General features: G+C 43.6%; 1 protein-coding gene across 2 annotated transcripts; it reads left to right on the plus strand.

Moving 5' to 3' along the window:
• The first annotated feature begins 128 nt into the window (after positions 1-128).
• On the plus strand, positions 129-18480 carry hhla2b.1 (HERV-H LTR-associating 2b, tandem duplicate 1). 2 transcript variants are annotated; one of them, XM_080515109.1, is made up of 8 exons: positions 129-244; positions 3704-3924; positions 13011-13358; positions 14258-14542; positions 15428-15754; positions 16600-16710; positions 17646-17705; positions 18168-18480. In XM_080515109.1, exons 2-8 carry the CDS (start codon positions 3855-3857, stop codon positions 18257-18259), a joined length of 1293 nt encoding a protein of 430 aa, XP_080371235.1. In that variant the 5' UTR covers positions 129-244; positions 3704-3854; the 3' UTR covers positions 18260-18480. The 2 variants fall into 2 exon arrangements, with proteins under 2 accessions (XP_080371235.1, XP_080371236.1); XM_080515110.1 differs by lacking the exon at positions 129-244 and adding an exon at positions 400-474.
• Positions 18481-20415: the final 1935 nt, after the last annotated feature.

The raw sequence follows: 20415 nt of genomic DNA on the forward strand, positions 1-20415 counted from the left end.
CAATTACACCAAACTCCACCCAGTCAGAGGGTGTGTGCGTGTGTGTGTGTGTGTGTGTGTGTGTGTGCAGTGTGCCTGGTGCCTGGTGAAATGTGTGCATGAGTGTGCTGCCTATTCTCTAAATAACCTGTTGATCCAGTCAGGCTGACACTCGGTCTCTGGAGGCAGCGAGCTCAGCTCCTCTTTGGCCTCCTCGCTCCTTCCTCTTTCTGTGGGATTTCATCTGAGCTGCAGCTGAGTCACTGTAAGTCCACTTTTTTTTCCCTCTCTCTCTCTCTCTCTCTCTCTCTTTCTCTCTCTCTCTGTCTCTATGTGTGTGTGTGTGTGTGTGTGTGTGCCTCTAACCCGGCACACTTCCCAGCACTGACTTCAGCTCTGTGGCCGCTCCACGTGAGAATAATCAGACTATGAAAAGTTGACTTTTTGTGGTTATAAAGGGAGGGTTTTTTTTCCTGCAGATGCCCAGAAACTGCTGTGAGTATTTAGCGTTTGCTTTTCTTTTCTTTTTTCTTACCGTAACTCACCCTATTTAAACACTTCGAAAGGAGAATCCACAAGCTTGTGACAGAGACTCAAATCATCAATTTCAAGGCTTATAGGATGCTTGATTTCACCCCCCCCCTGCTGATGGTTATATTCATTTAAGGACTTTATGAAGCTGACGTTATCACTTATGGATGGTATTTAGTGGAAATCCATTGATCTGAATGGCTGGTGGTTTCCAGTGGTGCAGTTTGAGGATGAATCAATGCACCTGAGGTCACATGAGGTCTGAAATATGCTGTGTAAGTAATTTAAATCATTTTTATTATATGTTTGAGTATTGAAATACCTTATTTTAAGTTCATATTGGTTATTTATTGTATTGTCTGTTTGAATTTTGCCACTGCTCACTGTATTAGGTCCACTTGAGAGATTTAACGTGATCCATCTCTGTCATACATTCTGCATTAGTAACAGCATTTTTACCATTAAAAGACATGAGAAGAGCAGAATATCATGACCACGGCGCCATATGACACGATACATTTTAAATGAAGATACTGTATAGTGAAATGACATTTCTCTGATGGTCTGGAACATCTAACCAGTGAGTATTGTCTTTGATTATACATCGAAGGTAATGTTGAAAACTTTCACTCTTTATTTGTTTTTGTATGAATAACATCACGATGACACACAGGAATAAAACTAAAGGGAATGACCCTTGTAAAATTTTAAATTGATTTTTAAAATTAGGATTATAGAAAGAAATTACTTAATTTCATGTTGAACTTTTGAATCCTTATTCATGATCCATCTGTGTCTGGAAGTGGACATCTATCAAGGCAATACGTCCAGTTTCGGACATCATGAGGGAGGTCGTAGTTTGCTGTGGCGTGGAGCCGAACTGCAGTCTATGAAAGCTGATCTCTAACATTTCCCCTACTCTCCATTAGATGTGACGCCACTGTTATTAAATATACAGTGAAATAAACCCTCCGACTGTTTCAGTCCTGATGCATGTTTCCATCATGACTGCTTTAATTGATTAGCACATGATATGCATTTGAGTAATTTTCCAACTCATCTAGCAAATTCCTCATGCTAATGTCTCGTCTATGTAATTTGACACCAGCCTTGCTGTTTTGTTGGTATGCTGCAGCTTGAGGAATATATCGACAGTCAGGCAGCTGGTGTTTAGATGTAAGGCGCTAAAATACGGAATCGGAATCTTGTGGGATTTTTCTTGGGTTTATTATGTACAAGATGGAAATTCTACTTTTATTCTTGTTCTTAATATTAAAACTGTCATAGTTCATGGTTATAGCTCATCGTATTTTAAAACGTCAGCATTATTTGCTGGTCACTTTACAAGGTACACTTCCACCATGTAATGGGATCCATCTCTGCCATGCCTTCAGCATTAGTAACAGTATTTTTTGCCCCAGTCCGTTTATAGAAAAGTGAGGGGGGAGAACTGCAAAGAAACACATGTATGTATCATGCAGCTCAAGATAAATGCAAATGCAAACTTAAAAGATAAACTTGTAGGAAAACCTGTCAGGTGATCTTGAATAACTATTTGCGGTGTGATTATGTGGTAATAATCCGTGTGTATACAACAAAGGAGAATAACGCCGTCCGCTTATTTTAACTGAAGGTCTCCTTTAACTGATGTTTGGACTTTTTTGCAAATGCAAGATGAGCAAAACCATTTAAAGCTTACTCACAGGCTTTCCCGCGGTCTTTCCCAATCGAGAATTTAACCTCTGACCCGTCAAAGCTCTTGTGCAATGACCCACTGCAGCGGTGGGGTGACATGCAGATGATGGGGGGTCATGACCTGCATGTTTCTGACGTATCTGTACGAGAACACACCCAGATTATAGCTCCCTGAAAACTTGAGCTGAAATCAAGAGTCCTCATGCTGAGGCTGGCGTCAAATTCCAAGCACTGGCTGATAGTACTACATGTGAAGGGCACGCCAGGCCTGTCAAACCATGATCGTGATGACCAAGGCAGCAAAGCATTTTGTCTTTTGAAGATACTAAAATAAATATTTACATGTGTGCACATTGCCTTTTTTTTTTCTTCTTTTCCCCACTGAGGATAATAAATCTCAGAAACTTTCCTGGAATTTATCACTGCATATATTGCATCTATATCTATATATCTATATATATATTTCAGCTGTACTGGATGCAGGTTGTGAAACCAGTGAAGTTGTTTCCAAGTATCTTTAATTGCAAAATAACCAGAATTGAATATTATAGATGTATTGTTAAAATCAGGGCTGTGACATGTCGGGGTTATTTGCGGTTCAAATATAATTTATGAAAAGAAATTGATTGGGTTTTTTTTCTGCTATATGTGAATTCCTTTCCGTTAAGTGTGTGTGTTTTGCTTTAGGCTCCAACAAAAGAACAACTCATCACAAAACAAAAGGCACCTGTCCGCTCCTCGCAGTCAAAACGAACAAACCCGTTTTCTTTGCGGGTCAAAAGGAAAAAGTTGTTAAGTCATTAAGGGCGTGCTCCCTGCCATTGTTGGTGCACTTTTCTTCCATTACAAACACAAATCACTGGAAGCAATCCAAGAGCCGCAGCCTTGTTCTGCAGCCAAGAGATGGGCACCGGCATGAAATGTGAGAAAATAAAGTTTCTTTTAGACGCGTACGAGACTCAAAGAGCGGATTGTCTTCAACATAAACACACTCAGACTTGGACAATGACACCTGCCGCAGGACATCCCTGCACTCGAGGAGAATTCCATCATCCGCCTCATCATTAAAACTCAAGTTTCTTCCTCCTCTGTGGGTCTTTGATGTGCAGCACAAAGTCCACCTGTGCTTGTTTGGGAGAGCGGAGACAGGGTGGGGTTTGGCTTTTGCCCTGCAGAGGCCTCCTCTTCCGTCTCTTGTCATAACCATTGGAAGAGATGAGAAGGCGGGGTCGATGTGGAGGATGAGGTGAAGGAATGACAGACTAGAAGTGCAGAAGGGTTCAAGGCTTTCGGGGGCAGTTTTGGGGGGGGGGGGTTGAATGAGACCAAATCCTCTCCAGTCATCAAAGGCTCAGAGCTCAGAAAGCTGCACACGTTCCGTCACGTTTCACACTCTCCGTCTTCCACAACTCGGGGTTTGTGCGTCTCTAATTATGCTTTTTTTTTTTCTCTTCCCCTTGTGTGTGTGTGTGTGTGTGTGTGATGCCAAACCACCCAGAGAGATCCAAGGACAGACAGACGTCCTCCCAGAAGAAGGGGAAAAAGAAAGAGTGGAAACACTCGTCTGGAGTCGCCACGGACGGACGGAGCATGGACTGAAGGCCTCCGGATCCCCGCAGTATTTACATGCCTGCAGCTGAAAGGAAATCATGGCAGCGATATACACCTGGCTCTGTTTCCTGCTCTGGATCAGCTTCGCCGCACAGGACAAAACGCCAGGTAAGACACAAACGCCCCTTTGTCCAGCTGCCTCAACTGAACCGGGATTAAAAGATTGAAAGGTTTTGGCGACACACACACACACACACACAAAATCTGATCCACAAACCCAGTTTGTTGAACAAAACCTAGCATGGTTTTAAAAGGTTATCACGGTCATTTGTGAAATTTTGTGCTCATAGTCGACTTTAGAAAGTCTGTGTCCAGAGAAGAAGGAGTCGGGCTCCAGTTTAAGGAGTTCGGGTCTCGTTTAAAGAGTCGGACTCTTTAAATCAGAGTTTGGCCCGAGCTCAGATTGATCCCGTCTAATCTTGAAGAGTTTGGGTACAGCTTCAAAAGTCTGGCTCTCGTTCCACTGGTTCAGGGATAGTTTTAAGTTTCCGGGTTTGATTTAAAGAGTTGAGGTCGAGTTTACGGATATCCGAGTCTGGTTATCTGATATGATGGGAACAGGTGTGGAAGCTGATCTGCTAACAAGACACACATTATTGATTTGGTACAGTTGTGCCTTCATAAGTAACGAATATCAGGTTTGTTTCCCAGATTGTATAAGATGCGAGTAGGAGTTTAACCAATATAATTAATATACAATGTGATTTACTACGTTTTAAGAGGAGCGGCAAACCGGCTCAGCCTTCAGCAGAGACGCTGCCGACTCTGAATGACTTTCTTCAGCAAACAATATCGATGTAACACTCTAATAAACTCAATCACTTTATTAAGTCTAAAAAAAAACCTCCTCCACCGATACGTCCAAGTCCACATTTTTGTGCCCGCAGTGGATCAGAGCTCCGTTCTACCGCACCATGGTGATCGCACTCGAATGGCCACGGAAGCAATATCTTGCCCAGCAGACTGTGTAAACACACCTAATGGACACAAAACTCGCGTTTGAAAACCCACGTCACAAACCCACGTCACAAACCCAACGGTGTTATTCTTTCACAGCAAAACACACACAAGCTGAAAACACAATCCGTCTTCAATAACCGGCTCGTCTCCTCACGTCACACCTGGACTCTCGAAAAACAAGATCCAAAGGTTTTTGTTTTTTTCCCCCCCTACTAAATCCAGATGCAACAAAATCCAAGTGAATTCTTCAAACGCGACGAATAAAACACTCTTTAATACATCTGGACTCATCAAACTGCACCTGGAAAGTATAAAACAGAGCGAGACGGTCTTCAGACTTCAATTCTTTACCCAGACTATCGAGGTACACGAGCACTTCAAACTGAAACCTGCAAAAAAAAGTACATTTCTCAAATTTTTCACTAAAAACAACAGCGACAGAAAAGTTTCTCTCCTGAATTTCTGAACCACGCGTTGCAGGGCTTGACTCTGCAACAGGTGCACATCATTCCTGTCAGCTGAGATAAGGTGTGATTAATCGCCTCATATCTTTAACAGTTTTGCCCACATATGAATGGCTGGGGCTGTAAACGGGGGGTGGGGAAAACGAGTGCAGGGGTGAGTGTGTGAAAGGCCGGTCCCACAGTGGGACAAAAGGGAGCTCACCTTTCAGTCCCCGTCAATGTGGCCAAATCTGGGTCACGTTCGACGAGAAAGAAACAAAATGCATTCGAGGTCAATGACTGGAGGGTTTCTGCAAAGCAACAGGCTGCATTTCAGCTGGGTTGTGTTTATTTACTAATTTCTTGGATACTCGTCGTCAGGTGTGAAGCGGATGCTCACTTTCCAAACAATGAGCTGCTCACAGCTTTTCTCCAGATGCCAGGAGCAGGAAACCCCCATAAAGGACATTTATCTCATTCTGTGAACACTCTTTCTCTGGGAGGTTTTTTTGCGGTTCGCTCTACGTTTTCCGACTCACTTTGAAGCCCAACGGAATTGGCATTCACTTCAACAGCACATTGCTCGAATCCCTGACCTTGTGATTAGCGGTCGAGCGGCTTGTTACTCAAATCACAGTTTATACCTCCAGAGCAGTCATTTTGGTCTGTGCACACTTTAAGTCTGCGCTGATCTCTTCTGACTCTCTGTCTCGCGAACTCACTTGCCGCGCACCGTACTTGGAAGCAGGGGCTCCTTCTCGCTTTTGATATCTCCGGAACACCTGCGAACACTTGAACATCTGAGCTGTTCTTTCCATGCCTTGAGGAAAGATGTGAACCGCTGAACCTCTGGATTTATTGTCTTCTGTTTGAAAGCTTGAAGCAGGTCAGTATAATATTGTACCACTTTTGATATATCCTCCACCATGAACTCGGAAGCAAAGCAAGGAAATCCATCCATCCATCCATCCATCCATCCATCCATCCATCCATCCTCGAGACCACAAGATGACATTGAGCCTAACGTGTTCCTGGGAAACTCTATGAAAACCAATTCCTGATAAAAGCATCTGGTTTTGCAATAAGCACTATAAACTGCCACAGCCAGCGACCCCCCTGGGGGAAATCGTTCAGATTCTCACATAATTTGAAGAGCAACAGCTGATCCATTCGGACCAGTTACTATTAATAAATGATGAGTCAAAATGATGGGAACCTGGCAGAGGAGTGACAGGTGGAACCTGCGTTATAAACCGCTGACATTCAGGCCCCTGCTCGACTCTTTGTGGTTTTGAAGGTCACGCTGAGACCGGCGGACGGGTTGAAAAGGACAGCTGGCGAGACTGAAAGTGTTGATCGTGCAATGCTGTCAATGTATTTGACAGCATGCGTCTTTGACATTACAATCTCATAAGCAGGGTTACCAATTAACCCCAAAAGCATGTTTCCTCAACTATGGGAAGACGGCGAAGTACCTGGAGGGAATGCATGCACGGGGAGAACATGTAACCTCCACACAGGACAGATCAGAGAGGAGAGCCAACCACCAGACCACCACTTCATTTTCAAGACATTTCTGACTCGTCTCCTGTGTTGTGTGTGTGTGTGTTCGCCACAGCAGTGTAATTTGGTGTAAGTGGCAGTAAATAACAGGCTGAGCTGCAGTTACCGGTGAATAAAGGATGATGCCTCAAATCATAAAGTGAGTCCTGTGTTTTGCTCCCTGAAAGATTAGGCCTCCCCTGTGTTTCTGAAGTTAATGAGCGGGAAAATAATGTTTTGTCGATGTCAAACCCTCGCTGGAGACCTACAGGCGTGCTTTCGCTCCTGAAACCCCCGAGCTGTGCAGGAGAAACTCTTGCCGTCTCCTCAAGGCCTGACGCCAGTTTTTCTACTTTTATTAGCGTTCTGACTGGACCATCGGGGGAAAGTGACGACCTGGACAGTTAGTCGAACTGCTGCTTGAAAGCCTCTGCAGCACAATTTAGTCTGTGACTGTTCACTGTGCTACAGCTGCCACGTGTTCACTCTTTAATGCACACACGACAGGGTTCAAGTTACTCTGATCACACACTCTTCTCCTCATCTGAGGCTCCGTACGCGCCAAAGTTTTCAAGTTGAATATGGAAAACCTTCATTGCGTTTTACGGTGTACGGTGCTTGAAGCCACTGAAAACACAACTTTTCGAAAAGGGTTTTTGGAAAGGTTTGTTCACTGTGGACATGTGTGTGTGGGGTTTCATTACGGAAACAAACAGCACCCACTCGAGGCCCTTACAGGAGAACGACCTCATGTTCAGCATTTTGAGCCATCCATGAGTAAATGGACATCGCCATGTACACACAAAACTTTTCTGAAAGAAAAACGATGCATTCTCACTTGAAACGTTGTGTAAACCGGGTCTTATCTCACTCGCTCGTGCACAAGAACCCTCAGAACGATGCCACCAAGACAAAACGATGAAATGGAGGTTCTGATCTAAAGCAATCTTACAGTCGCGACACAGGTTCTTGCATTCCGTCTGAAAACTGCAGCTCAGTGCATCATTGTGGCCTCTTGATATTTCCTCTACCGTTAACTAGGAAATGCAGCGAGAAGGTAACATTCACATGGTCTCTCACTTCAGCCAGTGGCGTTAAAACACTTACCAAAAGTAAACATTTCATCAAGACTTTAGTTTGTGTTGGTTCCTTCCAACTCTCTGCTATTGCAGCCCTTCAATGGCTCTCCCAAACTGGCACTTTTACTTTTGTCATGCTCTCTTTTCTGCTCCTTCCATCTCTCGAAATGATGTGAACTCTTAACGGTATAATATTCAAACTCTGGACAATAGAAACATACAAAAATCTATTTCACAAGTTGCTCGTTTTGATCCAATACGAGCTGAAAATCTGGAGAATTAAGTGTTTCTTATCTTTCACTGCAAAGAAAATCATCAGGTTTTTCTTTTGGGGGGGTTCTGATGCAAACACATTGACTTCCCTGCAGTAGACAAGAGCTGAGGCGCACTTCCAGGCAGGATAAATCAAACAAACAGCTTCTTCTACAAAATCCAACCTTGAGGTTTAGCCACTGGCTACGTTTTGGAGAAACCAGTTCAAGGTTGAGTTAATCCATCACACGTGTTTATGGTGTTGTTGCCGTTAATCCGCTCCCCTATCTGTCACACTTCACCAACTGGGCCAAGTGTTTGATATTATCACGTCTTTATCAAGTGTGAGATCAGTGTTGTACAGTTCATTCATCTCTAGAGTCTCGACAGCTCACCGCTGAGCTACTTAAGTCATAAACCGAGTCCTGTGTTTTGATTTCTAATGACTGAGTTCGCCCTGAAGCTAAAATCAACGTCAAACTTGAAGAGAAAAACAAAGACTCCTCCCTGATCTTTCAACCTTATGCTGTAAGAAAAAATCTATACAACTGCTACTGTTTTAACTGAACGCTACTGTTTATTGGTATACTGTTTATTTTTTACTCTTTTATTTCCTCCTTATCTTCTTTGTGAGAAAAACACACAATACACTAGTTTTTAATCGACTGAAACGTCTGAGTCACACTGCAATTGATCCTGATTATTTTCAGAAAATCATGCAATAATAACTTTTAAACATTTCAACGTTTGCGCAGCATTAGATTACGGATACGCGTTAACGTGTGACAGTCACATAGGCCACATATGATTGGGCTTGTAGAGGCTACAAGTCTTAAACTTGAGTAGTTCAAGTACAAAAACAATCATCTTACATGTGATTAATTCTAATCACATTTATTTTCATTTACAGCTACCACTGTGTCCAAAAGGATTCTGGGTAATTAAGTCCAGTTGTTTGTTTTTTTCCACCCCGGCCTTGACTCATTCCATTTATGACACATCTCACAAATAATTTTTTTTAATCTATCTGCTTCCTCATCTGTTACGCTGCCTGACCGAGCCGCGCCGGGTGTCGGTGCGATCAGATAAAGTCGTGCGTGAGGTCGGGGCTGCACACTTTGTCGGACACATCAAAGACGATGGCTCTGCGTCGGCTCAGTCCGCGTGAAACGTCACACACGTGCGAGGCGGGGAAAGACCGATACCGGCGGCTCGGGCCGGCAGGCTGTGAGTCAGGATCCTGTCAGAGCTGCCGTTTACAAGAAAAAAACGAGCATGAGAGCGAGTGTGTGTGAGGCGACTTAACCCGTCAACACACCGTCAGCTGGGAGGGAGAGGGGACTGAATGAAAGGAGCACAAAGAGTCTCTATTAATCTCCGCAGTCTTTCTCCACCGGCCAAACCAGTAACTGTCACACAGGTCTGCGAACTAACGCCTGAATAACACACACACACACACACACACACACACACACACACACACACACACACACACACACACACCCACACACACACACACACACACACACACACACACACACACACACACACACACACACACACACACACACACACACACACACACACACACACACACTTTGGCAGCGAGGTCCGATTCCAGTTCAGACTGAGGTGTCCTCTAACGGTCGTCCTGATCCGACGTGTTGAAAGATCTCCCTGTGACTGTGGAGGCGTGTGAAATCCAAACATTTCTGATCGGGCTGGCGTCCCGAGGCATGTTTCCTGATCGCTGACGGCTTGTTGTCGAGTTCGCGAGTGTGCTTGATTTACCACTTTCACATACGTCAACAAATGCATCACGGGGAGGGGAAAAAAACAAAAAAACATCTATAAGTCGCATTTATTTTTCAGGTCCTGATGCCACTACACCATTGATAATCCTGGTCCAAGAGCTGCTGTTCCAGAATCGTCTGTGAAAACCTGTTTTCTGACACACATTTGATAGTTTTTGCTTTAAATTCTGCTCTTGATATTTTTTGAGAAAGACATTTAGCAAACATAGTAGTAATAGAGGTTTGTCTGTGGTGCTGGTGTTGTTGACTTCTAAGCATAAGCAGGCGAATAACTAAAAGGAAAAAAAAAAAGGTTGATTTATAGTCTGAAAAATACATTATGCATGCTTTGTTTCCTGACGGCTGAGATGCACTAACATCAACTTCCCTTGAGCGCCAGGCTCATCGCTGACTCAGCAGGATGATAGAGCGTAGCCCCTGTGCATAGAAAACCAAAGTATGCTGCAAGATATTTAAAGAATCGGTAAATACATAGTTTTAGCTGTAGTTCCTGCACTTTTCATGATTAAGGCCCAAATGTTCTGTCAGCGGCAGGGTCATCTCTGAGCCTTTTTCCATTACGATCGTCACGAGGCAGTGGAAAAGTAGAAAAGGGCCGTTTCTGCTGCGGACTGCTGAATAGGAGAGCTGTAATTGGTTTCAGACCTGCAGAGGACCATAAAGCCTCCCTGACTCGCTTTGGATAGAGTTTGGGGTGAACACATGTGAAAGACCTCAGCTGAGTCATGTGTTTTATGGAAGATGAGCCCTGGTTTAAACAGCAGAGGAGGAAAGACGGAGACGCTGAGGGCCGTCTTTATACAAGCTGCACACTGTTTTTACTGGAGACGATACATCCTGTATTTTAAATATGGGTCATTTACATACCATTTATTGTTGTTTTTTTAATACATCAGGGGTGTAAAACATGTGGCCTGTGTGCAACATCTTCATGGGTTAGAAGTTAGACTTTTTTATGTTACTGTGTAAATATTTCTTCATTTAAACAGCCATTTTTCATGTCCAGTACAGATCCACATCTGCTTGTTTGTTTTAGCAGACACAACACAATATGGGGACCTTGGTGTAAAAAGCCAATTATAGTAAAATGCTCCAGGGAAAGCCAACTTCCTCTTTGCTAAAAAACAAACTAAAACAAAACAAAACAGGAACATACCATGAGGTTGAGTTTGTGAAAACATGCAGGCAGGTGGCTGCAGAAATCCTGAACTGAAAAACTTCCACTGGGAAAGTTCCTGGGGATTATTGATTCACAAAACAGGACATTTATTTACCAGTAACTACACCTGAAACCGTTCTTTCAGTGCCACTTGACTGTGTGTAAATAGAAAAAAGTAAAAGGGCCAAGTTAATCAGTAAAATAATCCTTCCTGGTCCAGATGAAAACCTTTAAAACTCTGAGTTTGTTGATTTATGACTGTAAATAACCAAAAGCACTTCTGTGTACCATTGTAGATTGTTTTAAATAAATTAAACTGTATCGGTTATTGTGGAATTTCACGAGACGGAGCTGAAGAAGCAGTCAAGGTTCTGACGTACAAAGGAGGTTTTATTTAGAATCGCAAAGGATACAAATTCAAGTCAATTGACTGAGAGCAAGGCCGTCGCTCTGAACACAACTCCAACCTCTGCCGTTGTCTCAGTCTTCAGTTTATATGGACAACAACCACAACAATATCTGTTGTTTTTAAGATCAGCGTTTATGACTCCTCTCAACCTCCTCCAAATATCAAATAAATGAGATTTTACAAAAGTTTGACGTCTAAATATGATGTTGAAGGCAAAATATGTTAGAAGTAAAATATTCCATATCAAGTGTTAAACTTGTAAAGTGACCGTGGGAGCTGATGTGGACATTCCACGGAGTTCTGCTACGTTACTCTGCTACCTGACAACAGAAACAACAGCATCCATTCTCCTCTTCGTATCTCTTGAAAAGCTTGGAACATGCAGATTATGACCAAATCAGCTCAGTGTAGCTTTATAGCCTCGAAACAGTTTCTCAACTCAGAATGTGCCACCGAGACTAAAGAGATCACATTACAGGTTTTCAGCGCTAACAATTTCTTCTGCCAGTGGCTCAATCCAATGATCAGGCCTCGCTTCAGTCTCTCCGATCGGACCCTACTGGATCAGAATATTCTGCTAGACGTGTTCACATAAAGTACTTTCAACTCGAGGAATGTCCCACTGTTTTCCCCTGTCTGATACCGTTGGGCTTCCTGGTACTATTTAACCCAACCACTTCAGTGGCTCCAACCTATTTGTACCAGGAAATTCAACAGTGAAAAATGAGTAAACCTGCGTGATTCAGCACTGACGAGCCTGGACCGGTTATTGCTCACATCGTGTCATCATAAGGCAGCTATTCATTTATCAACACCGATTCTTGTGTAGAAACTAGATCGTAAAATGCTTGTCGTCACTTGTACTTCCCCACAATACGTGTCCAGTTTTGTGTAAGTCTGAGGAGATGCAGATGAATAATCTGAAAAGTTGGAGATTCCAAAACGTCAGTGGTGAAAGGAGTCTGGTAATCTTAGTAAATATAGACTATATGCTACTGGGAAGGCCCATAGACACATCCCATGAGGAAAATTTGGACTATTCGCTCAGAGTGCTGCGTAGAAGTGCTCTAAAACAAATCACCAGAAACTGGCTTCAGAAAATCCCGCCCCCCACCAGAAAAATTTAACATATAAAATTAGGCGTAATTTCAAACTATATGAGATAACATAGGCCAAGTGGTCAACCTACTACAATTAATTTAATCATAATATTGTTGCGGGTGTGATAATCCCTTGTTTGCTGTAGTTTGACTGTTATGTTGTCTATGTTGTCATTCAAATTTGTTTTCTCTCGTTCTTCTTCATGTGAACATGTAACTGTACAAACACGTGGTGACTTTAAAGATAAAGTATTAAAAAAAAAGAAAGAAAGAAAAGAAATTAGTCTGGTCCCTTAAATGAAGGTGTGGGTTGTTAAGAAACCCACTGATCCAGTAGGAAATGTTTAAAAAAGTTAAGTCGTACAAAAAAAAAGAAGAAATATGCTACTTTACCAGCTGCTCATCCCATCTTCCTGCCCGACTCTTTGCCTTCCAGACGTCACGGTGACCTGCGTAGTGTCGGACGAGTGCGTGCTGCCCTGCAGCTTCCAGCCCGGCAGCCAGAAGACCGTCGAGTGGCTCAAGCAGGACGCCGTGATCTATAAGTTCGAGCGACGCTCCGACGATGGGGACGAGGACGAGGACGAAGAGGACGGCGACAGCGAGGAGCACTTCAAGCTCGAGCAGCTTGCCGGACGCGCCTCCGTCTTCCCGCACCTCATCTCCCGCGGCAACGCCACCCTCATCCTGAGGAGGAGCGGCCTGAAGGACCGAGGCACATACAGGTGCCGGGTGCAAACGTCAACGGGCGAACACAGCGCCAAGGTCATCGTCAAGGTGGAAGGTGGGCTTCTATTCATTGATTTTATTATGACTCCTGCCGTCGGGGGATCAATCAACCAGCAGCCGGCAGAGAAAAAAAAATGGACAATTGTGAAAAGATGTGAACCGGCGGCAGGGTGATGGGTGGCTGAGGGGAAATCGGGGAGTGAAGGAGCGAAGGCATGCGGTCCGAACCAACCGTCAAGCGCTGCAGATGTTAACTCTGGTTCTGATAGAAAACTGTCGGAAAATACAGAGCAGCAGAGTTGGTTGAGTGAAGAAATGAGGGTGTCCATGTCATCAGGGTCATCAGGATCTACTGATAACATATTGATGCAGGACCCACGGCAAACCTTCAGAGTCAATAATTAACCCAAAGAGGAGCAGTTCCACCTCCAAGTGGAGCTTTTATTGATATTTGATCCACCATTGCACTTCTCCTCTTTTCACTTAAACACATTTCATATGGTTCAATAACTCTTGTTCGCTCATGTACAGTATATCTTAAACAGTTGGGAGCTGTCTCACTTTTTAGTCAGGCACCTTGTGTGACGACAATAAAGTCATTCATACATTGGTTTTTGACAGGAAACGGCACCAGACAATTATTGGGCAGCTCCTCTTTTCTCAGCCATTCTTGTGTTCAGTATAGTTGGAACCAGCTAATGTTAAAAAAAATTTAAAAAAAACCAACTTGTCATTCTTTTTAAGTGTTTGCTTTTCTCGTATCGGTAGAAAAACTACAATGGCACTGGCAGAGAGAGCTTTAAATTAAAAACAGAACAGCAGAGCTCTCCTGCTATCTGCATAAGAATGATATGAAAGAATGCCAGGCTATATCAGTCACTGACATTTACAGCCTGTCATGAGCGTGTGTGTGTGTGTGTGTGTGTGTGTGTGTGTGTGTGTGTGTGTGTACAGCACCTATCCGGGGCCTGTTTCTGGAGCTCTCCAGGCTGAGTGGATACGAGGAGATGAAGTGCATCGTCCGGGACGTCTTCCCGGCCCCCCGGGTGACCTGGACCACCGAGCCGCCCACGTTCGAGAGCCTCCGGCCCGTCACGCGCATGCTGGCCGACAAGATGGGCCTGTACACGGTGGACAGCCGCCTCAAGACGCTGGAGGGGCGGCCCGACCTCATCTACATCTGCAAGGTCACCACGTCGTACGGGAGTCAGGCGTGGACGGCGTCGCTCAGGGAGAGAGGTACCGGCACACTGAGAAACATGAGAAGCATCTGGGAGTCAAAAAGCGGCTGCAGTTCTGGATGCAGCAGGAAAAATGTCAAATCTAAAACGAAACCCAAACGAAGCCAGAAGAAAACTTCATTGAGACCCGTCAATTCAGGATCGATAATCCACTTTATAAGTTAAACACTTGGAAATACAGAAAAGCCACTTTTACATCGAAAGTCCTTTTGGAAATTGGATGAATTATTATAAATAAAGTTTAACAAACTGCTAAATCTTTTCTATATTAATCACAGAGACTCAAAAGATCCTTTAAAACTGCAGTTTCTAAAATGTAAAATTTTAAATTGTACTTTTCTCATGTGTAAACTCTATTAAACTGAGTAGTTGAATTACTAATCCATCTACTCTTTCCTAAAAATGGTTCAATTTCAATCAAAGATCCATTAAAAACAGTTTCTAAAGTGTAAATTATGTATTTTATTTGTGGAAATGCAACAATTAATCTGTATTGTATGCTAATACCAGGCTTATTGAGCATTCAGTGACAATTATTTTTTCATTTTACAAATGGAATGAATAGTTTACACTACAGAAATGTATTTTACAGTATCTTTGATTCAGATATAATGACTTTTAGATAAACAGAGACTAAAACACAGTTTCTAATCAATCAAATCTTTATTGTATTTATGAAAAACATTTTTTTCACTCCTATAATCGTAGGAGAAAAATCACATGATTTCCCCCTCCGTCTTCAAAATTTCCTTTGAAAGAAAAAGAAAACTCCATATGATGCTTTAAGTTCTAATGAGCACAGAAAACAAACCCAGAAAAATGGAATTTCACGGCAAAGTGGGTTTCTGAACACATCCTTATGCCTCCATTTGCCCTCTGGCAGAAATCAAAGGAACTCAGGGCCGAGACCTGAACATCCCCTGCAGCGCCCCCACCTACCTGAGCAGCCCGTCGCTCCGCTGGAGCTTCTCCAACGGCGAGGACTCCTCCCACATCCTCTCCTACGACAGCCGCTCGGGCAACAGCGTCTCCACGCCGCCGTGGGACGCCCACGTGGAGCTGGACGGCTTCAGGGTCCCGTTCGGGGACGGCTCCCTGCGCCTCATGGACCCCCGGCACTCGGAGCACACGGGGAGCTACACCTGCGTGTTCTCCATGGCGCACAGCACGCACACCGAACGCAACGCCGTCACCATCGACGGACCCGCCGGTGAGGCCCCGAGCACCGCAGGGTCACGCGACACAGCCGCAACCTAAGACGGTTTAGCCCAGACAGAAAAAAAAGACATATTTCTTTTAGGTAAACGACATTTATTTGAGATTTTAAATATCCCGACGTTACGATCGTTAAATTCCAGAGGAGGTTTTTGCATGTAAAGAGGAAATACATGCAAAGTGACCCGGTTCAGTGCATTTAAATCTCTATGGAAAAGGTAAATCTATTACTTTGTGCAGTGAGGTTTCAAGATACAACCACGTCCAGAGCTCCGATGGATTCAGTCCATTTTTTTCCTTTCCGTTTCTGTCGTTACTTAATGTTTGTTTTTTTGACCTGGACTGACCAGGGCATAAAACAACGGGACAGACAGTAACTCTATCGCTGATATAAATGTCCATAAATAGTTCAGGAGTTGTACAAAATTGTACAAAAATGACTCCATGGGACATAAGATGTTGCTTAATGCAAAACAAATTCTTGAAAAGTGTGAACATTGACGTTCACAAGTTGCGCCTCCAAAATACTTTGAAACAAGCTGATGTGCAATAAGACCAACATGTAAGCAATAATGCACTTTATTACCGTAGACGGTCTTGTCTGGAGTCGGTCACATTTCCTCTCATTGTTTTTGCACGTTCATCTCCTGCTGGTCGACTCATTATTGTATCATCGTGTCTGAGACTGAAGAAAGAAACAAGCTCTCGCGAAAATTATGCATATCTAAATGAAGTTCTTCACTAATGAAACAACATGTCTTAAAAGATAGATTTAAATCTGCTGCTATTGTTTTTAAACATGTAACCCTGTTGATGTGACTGTGTTTTACCCCGGTGCAGGCCAGCGGGGTAAATCCACAGGAGGTCCGTCCCACTGGTGGATCCTCGGCCTGGTGATCGCGCTGATGGTTGTGGCTCTGGCGGGATCGCTGGCCTACGTGAAGCTGAAAGGTAAAGAGGGACTCGCGAAGAGAAACTCTGACAAACAGAAGATCGCCTGAGCGCGCAGAGGATGAAACACATTCACGCGCCAGCGAAACGTCACGGGTGACGTTCGTGTTTCCTCCAACGTCTGGCGACCGCCGTCGGTGTTGAAGAGGTCTCACTGTCTCATCGGACAACATCCCTGGATGGAGATACCCAAACCTTATGATTAGAGAAGCACCTGGCAGAGAAGCCAGCATCAACTCGATGGCATTCAGGTTCTTTAAGGCTCAAACATACGTTCAGAAAGGGACAAAGAAAGACAAAAGCAACGGAAAGCTGCTTTTTGTATGAGCTTAGAAAGTCACATTTTCACTTTAAGTTGAGCTGAAGAGGAGTTGCCTTCTGTAATAACCTCCAAATATGCAGTAATGGCACCACCTGGAGTTATAAAAAGCAACATTACAAATAATATTTCATGAATGTATTTCAATAAGAGGATCAACTCTATAACCAGGGCTTTTTTTACTTGGTTTAAACTTTTCTTCTATTTAATGTGAATCACTTGAACGGTTTCATTATGACAATACAAGGTGCTGCTATAACTGAGAGTTTTAATTCTAAGCTAAACTGCACATACCTTTTTTTTTTTTGTTAGAAATCCTGATGTGGAGAGAAACAAGCCGTTTCAAAACACGACGAAACAAACATTCACACTCTGATTTTAAACGGTTGTCCATGTGAAATAAAATTCCAGTAAAAGCGTCTGAATCTCACAGTGACTGTTCTGGGTATCCTATTTAATGCAAGCCAATGCAAGCTGGACTTTTCATTTAGATTCACACACACACGCACCCAAACCAGTATCTCCAGTTACTCCTTAAGTCTGGTGCCGCGCCTGCAGATATTTAGCCGCTTCAGATTTACGGCTTCAGATGAGTAATTCTCTCCTCTGTCTGCAGAAAGAAACCTGAAGGCCCGCAGCGACCCTGAGGAAACCACAGAGCTGCACCTGGTCAAGGGTGAGAAAGAAGCGCCTGAAGAATCACATGTACTAACCCAGCCTGGACAGCAGGGGGCGCCAGAGAGCAACACAATAGTCCACATTACTCAAATCTGTTTTTGCACAATTGCATGTAAAAATGTGGACAAAAAAGAAAATGTGCTAAAAGGATTGTAAGAGTCCAATTGTAAGAGTAAGTTGATAAGAATGAATTACTGCATGAAATCATATAGATGTGGAAAATAGATAGAGCATGCATAAAGTATATCTGAAAAAAAGTAAATAAATTGGATAATTCGACATTTTGGACAGATAAAATAGGAAGACTGAAAAAAGTAAAAATACAGTGCATCAGTTTGACTTTGAAACAAGAGCGTAAACTAAAACCACAGTTCAAACAGACACAACCGCTGAAGAAAAGCAGTTTTGTTGTCAGTGAGCTGCTCCGTCTCCTCCTCTCATCTCCTCCATCGTGTTCCAGACGCAGCAGTGGACATGACCGACAGCAGTCCTCTGACCGCCGGCGGCACCAACGGACAATCGGGCGTCCAGACCGGCTCCCAGCTGACCTGAGGGACCGGCAGGACCGACCAGGAACTAACAAAAACATTAACCTAAACAGACACGCATACGGCCACGCACTGACGAGGACCTCCAGAGGACATGGAGAGAACCTTTACCCACTACGGCATCTGTGGATGTTCTCTGGTCTGTGATGGAACACTGAAGATCTGGGAGACTGCGCATGCTGACGTTACTGCAACGTGTTCGTGACGGGTTCATCAGCCCTGACTGTGCAGATTTTGTAAAGGGGGGTGGGGGGGGGGGGGGGGGGGGGTGGTTGTTGTTCATAGTTTATTATGAATCGGCAAACCGGGAGAGATTTTTCTGGAAAGTCCAGGAAGCAACGTTTCACCCAGAGGAGGAGCCACAGTCCGGATTATGTTGTAGGAACTTTGTGTTTGCACGTGAGAAACTGCTGTTATTTTTCAAGGTTCCTGCTTTTATATGTTGCGAGAGCGCACGTGGCTGAAAAGTGTTTCACTTTACTGTGACCCTTTAGAGAAATCAGAGTAAAGAAAGGGGTCCAGTGCTTTTTCTGAGAGGCAAACTGGGAGGCGACCCCATACAAACAAAAGGTTGGAAACGGTGAGAGAGGCACAAAGCAAAAGTGTTTTCAAACTTATAGAGCAGCACAAAATGGGCAAATTTCACCCAATATTTTGCCATTTTAAACATATTTGTAAAACCAAATTATTTAAAGCAACAGTATGTGTGATTGGAGTAATGCTGTTGTGCAATGGGTGACATCAGTAGTTTGCCATTGTAGCCACAGAGACCCAGAGTGACTCACTGCACCACCGTGTGGTACCAAGTGGTATTACAAGACTGATCAGGCTGTGGTTAGTTTTGCTTTTTTTTTCTTTCTTTTTTTATAAAGATAGTGCTCATTTTAATGGCTGACCTCGCTTATTGAAATTCCAAACAGTGAACCTGCGGAAGTCCATCCTTTAAAAGATGAATTCTTCTATAAAGCGCCACGCGACCTGATTGCAGCCATTCTGAGAAGTCTGTTACTTGTCACCGTTGATAATAGCGCACAATAAAACAAAACGTTGATGCCAGAGCAATACTTATAGCAGTAATGATTTAGCAGCTCCTTACTGTCAGGAAATTAGCAAGTTAAGTTCCAGTGCGCTTGTTACAAATGGAATCGGCTGGACTGTTGCAGAGCTGCTGTCTCTCGTTAGCACTGTTAGCATTAGCACAAGGATTATGAAACTCGGCCTCCTCTTGCACAGAGCTGTTTTTCTCCCCTTGTCCCCATTGTCGGCTTCAGACTTATCATAATTCAAAGCTGATGAGCTGCTCTGTTAGAATGTGTCATAGCAACAAAACAATAATACGTAATTCACTAAACTCCTGTTTACTGGAGGAGGACGCATCAATCCTGAACTTCACTTTTATACTAATGCTTTTTGAAGGAGTAACTTTCAGTAACTTGCACAAGGCGGAGGTTGTTACTTACCGTTTTCACTCAAGGATTCATTCACCAAATTCAAACATTTGTGTTTATGGCAGTCCATTCTGGTATTGGAGGACTTTCATGGTATTTCCTTTTGCAAACATTAATTGGTCATAAAAAAAAAAAAAAAGAACAAAAAACAAAAGGCTGCACCAAAGTCTCTCTTTGAACATTTCTGTTTTCAGCTGAGGGGGTTCTCTGTCCTCCTGTGACCCCTCGGGCTGAGTGCCAGACGTGAAGACTCGTCTCGTGTCTTTGTGGACGCCGGTCTCACCGCTTTTTTAACGTCACTTGCATTTACACAAGTGTCCACAAGGCCGGTTGTCCCTCTGGGAACGAGGCCGTCCGTGCCTTTCTGGAAGTGATTCACATTTGAAGCGGCTGTTCAATCCACAGCCGCTTCTCCTCGTCGCTGCTCCACGCTTCACGAATTATACTTGACCACTTTCACATGTTGTAACTGTTGTAATGTTATTAAAAAGACTAATCGCTGATGTTTGCGCTTGAGTTTTCACTGTTTCGTTTGAGATATTCCTGGAAACCCAAGTAGAAATCATTGTCATTGCAGATCATTGTTATCACTTTGACGACATCTCAATGAGGACATAGACAGACCACTGACCAATGCCATAACTAGTGAAGAAACTACTACTTTTCAAAATAAAAGTAGCTGCACTCAATCCCTCTCTGTGACTTTCACAAC

This window comes from Blennius ocellaris, assembly GCF_963422515.1.
Source record: "Blennius ocellaris genome assembly, chromosome: 19".
NCBI classification, from domain to species: Eukaryota; Metazoa; Chordata; class Actinopteri; order Blenniiformes; family Blenniidae; genus Blennius; species Blennius ocellaris.